This window comes from Belonocnema kinseyi, chromosome 7 (genome assembly GCF_010883055.1).
Source record: "Belonocnema kinseyi isolate 2016_QV_RU_SX_M_011 chromosome 7, B_treatae_v1, whole genome shotgun sequence".
In the NCBI taxonomy this organism is placed as follows: domain Eukaryota; kingdom Metazoa; phylum Arthropoda; class Insecta; order Hymenoptera; family Cynipidae; genus Belonocnema; species Belonocnema kinseyi.
The window spans coordinates 68750233-68752791 of NC_046663.1; the positions used below are offsets into that span (position 1 = coordinate 68750233).

The window sequence follows — 2559 nt, forward strand, 5'->3', positions numbered from 1 at the left end:
TCGAACTTTTTTTATACATAAAATATCGGTCTCAAACTTTGAGAAATGCAAGAGCCGAAAGAAAACTACGTTTAAGTACAAAGCTTAATAATAAAAGATGTATAAAAATATATTTTAAAAATCAATTCCAACGGTATCAGCCGGTAACGTTGTACACGAAAATACGAAATCTCTAGAGCCTCGCCTAGTGGCCGCCAGGTTTCGTATTTTCGTGTACAACGTTACCGGCTGATGCCGTTGGAATTGATTGTCAAAATATATTTTTTTACATCTTTTATTATTAAGCTTTGTACTTAAACGTAGTCTTCTTTCGGCTCTTGCATTTCTCAAAGTTTGAGACCGATATTTTATGTATAAAAAAAGTTCGAACGTTCAAAAAATGTTGAGGTTCAGAAAAAAGATGAAATAATTTTCAGTGAAGTTTCTAAATGCAGTACCTAAACGTACTTCATTGCACTCTAATACATTTCCCGAAGTTTCAGCTCGATATTTTATTTACAAAAAAAGTTCTTAGGTTCAAAAAAACATTCAGTGAACTGAAAAACTGTGGTCGGCAATATAGGTATTTAGCTGTGTCACATGCCCTTAAGGAGTAAAAAACTGGTTTTGCGGTGAAATTATATTGAGCTGTTACACTTGGATCTTGAATCGTACAGACGTGATGAAACATGTAAGTGTTAAAGTCGAAATGAAAGATCACGAGTTTGAATCCTAAATGTATATACTCTCAGACAAAAATGTCGAATCCAGGCGAAAGTCTGAAGCATCTCATCGGCTATGTTGAAGCATCACTCAAGTACCATCGTTTCAAAAAAACTTGCAATCATCAGCAAACTCACTTGAGAGCAAGAACAATAGATAAATTTACTTTTATTATGGGAAAAGTTGTTACAGAGAATTTATCATTTGCTTGAGAATTAAAGTAAGGATGTAACGCAGATTTTCTCACGAGAGAAAGATTTTATAGTTTTAAAAAATGGAGAGCTGCTTATGGTAAAATTATTCAGAATTTTGTAGGAAAGTAAATGACCCAGAAGAGGTTTAATCAAGATCTTCAGGTTCCTTCGACTTACTTACATTTAATTCTATATTTTTAAATCCATTTATAAATAAATTATATTTAGACCATTTTTCAAAGCTTGTATATTTGGAAACTAATACATAAAAAAATTTCATGTTCTTATTTCAAACGGAATGCAGAGACAATGGAACGATTGCCGAAAGATCAAATCAAAATATAAGCAAGGAAAATAATCAGTTTCAATATCACTAAAATAATAAGAAAACTGAAAAGCAACTATTTTTATGTCTTGATTGTTATTTAACAAATACTAATAATAATAATAATAATATCACGTTTCTTTGTTGTGAACCTAATATATTATTTAAAAAGAAATTATAACAAGCGCACTAAGGTCCACTTAGAACTTGAAATTAGTTCCTATTCGAACCAAGCAAACAATAAAGTAACATTTTTTTAATGTACTGGAAGAAAAAAAAACATGCTATTATTTTATTTTCATAACCAAAAAATTTTCCTGGTTTAAAAAAAGAGTTCAAGAATCATGAATTTTACTTTTTTTAATAAAAGCATGTTTCTTTGATTTGAACTGAAGAAATGTCGTTTACTTCAAAAAATTGTCACTTTCACCATTTTTCTTTATATTAAATTTTTTTTATTTTTGGTAGTTGTAATTCACAAAAAAACTGTACTGGGTTACGAAACCCCAAGATTTTTTTCTCGCGTCAAATCATTCGAGTCATTTCATCATTTTTACCCCGCCCTAATCCGCAGCAGTTACAACAAGAAGTTGAAAATAAGTATATAAAATGCAATGATATTGCTTAGCTTGAATTGAAATCCATACTTATTATTGAAGAATATTCTATCACGCTTTGCACAATTCAAATAAAATGTCTCTAGGTAGTTTCTTTTCGAGGTACGAGTAAAATCTCATAAGGTTTAGGAGAGATTGTGAGTCCTGGAACAATATTTAAAACTGGAGGCTGCTGGCCAGGTAATGGATGGAGTTCGAATCGTTGCAATACACCAGAAAATAGTAAAAAGATTGCTGACCTAGCCAAAATTTCACCAGGGCATCTTCTTTTCCCTAAAAAATAACAATAAATTATTATGAAATCAAATTTGTATTGGTGTAGAATTAAAATCACTTTTATGTATAGAATTGCTGAAAATAAAACCAAGAATAAAATGGCCAAATTTGTGCAACCACCATAAAATGTTCCTATTGTAATTTGAAAAGAGATCCTCTTTAAAAAAATCCTAAAAAAGAAAACAAATTTTGGACAAAAATAAAAAACAGGAATGAAAAATAAGAAGTCAACCAACCAAACCCCCTTCCTTCTCTTTTTATATTTCTTTCGTCTTTTTTATTTTTCTGTTATCAGATAAAAATTAGAAAAACATTTTTAAATAATATTTAGTAACGTTTTGGTACATACATACGAGGGTAGTTCAATAAGTCCTTAGAATGAAGTATAAAAACAATTTTTTTTGGGTAAATTTTTTTTTATTTTTCAACATAATCTCCTTGGAGC

The 2559-nt window shown here is 29.9% G+C and overlaps 1 protein-coding gene across 1 annotated transcript in view; it reads right to left on the bottom strand.

Moving 5' to 3' along the window:
- Nucleotides 1-1661: 1661 nt before the first annotated feature.
- LOC117177386 (probable cytochrome P450 305a1) overlaps nt 1662-2559 on the bottom strand; it is a 32693-nt gene continuing 31795 nt past the window's right edge. The window contains exon 8 of the mRNA XM_033368037.1: nt 1662-2111. Within this exon, the coding sequence (XP_033223928.1) occupies nt 1921-2111 (191 nt within the window). The 3' untranslated portion in view covers nt 1662-1920. The remainder of the gene's footprint in view (nt 2112-2559) is intronic.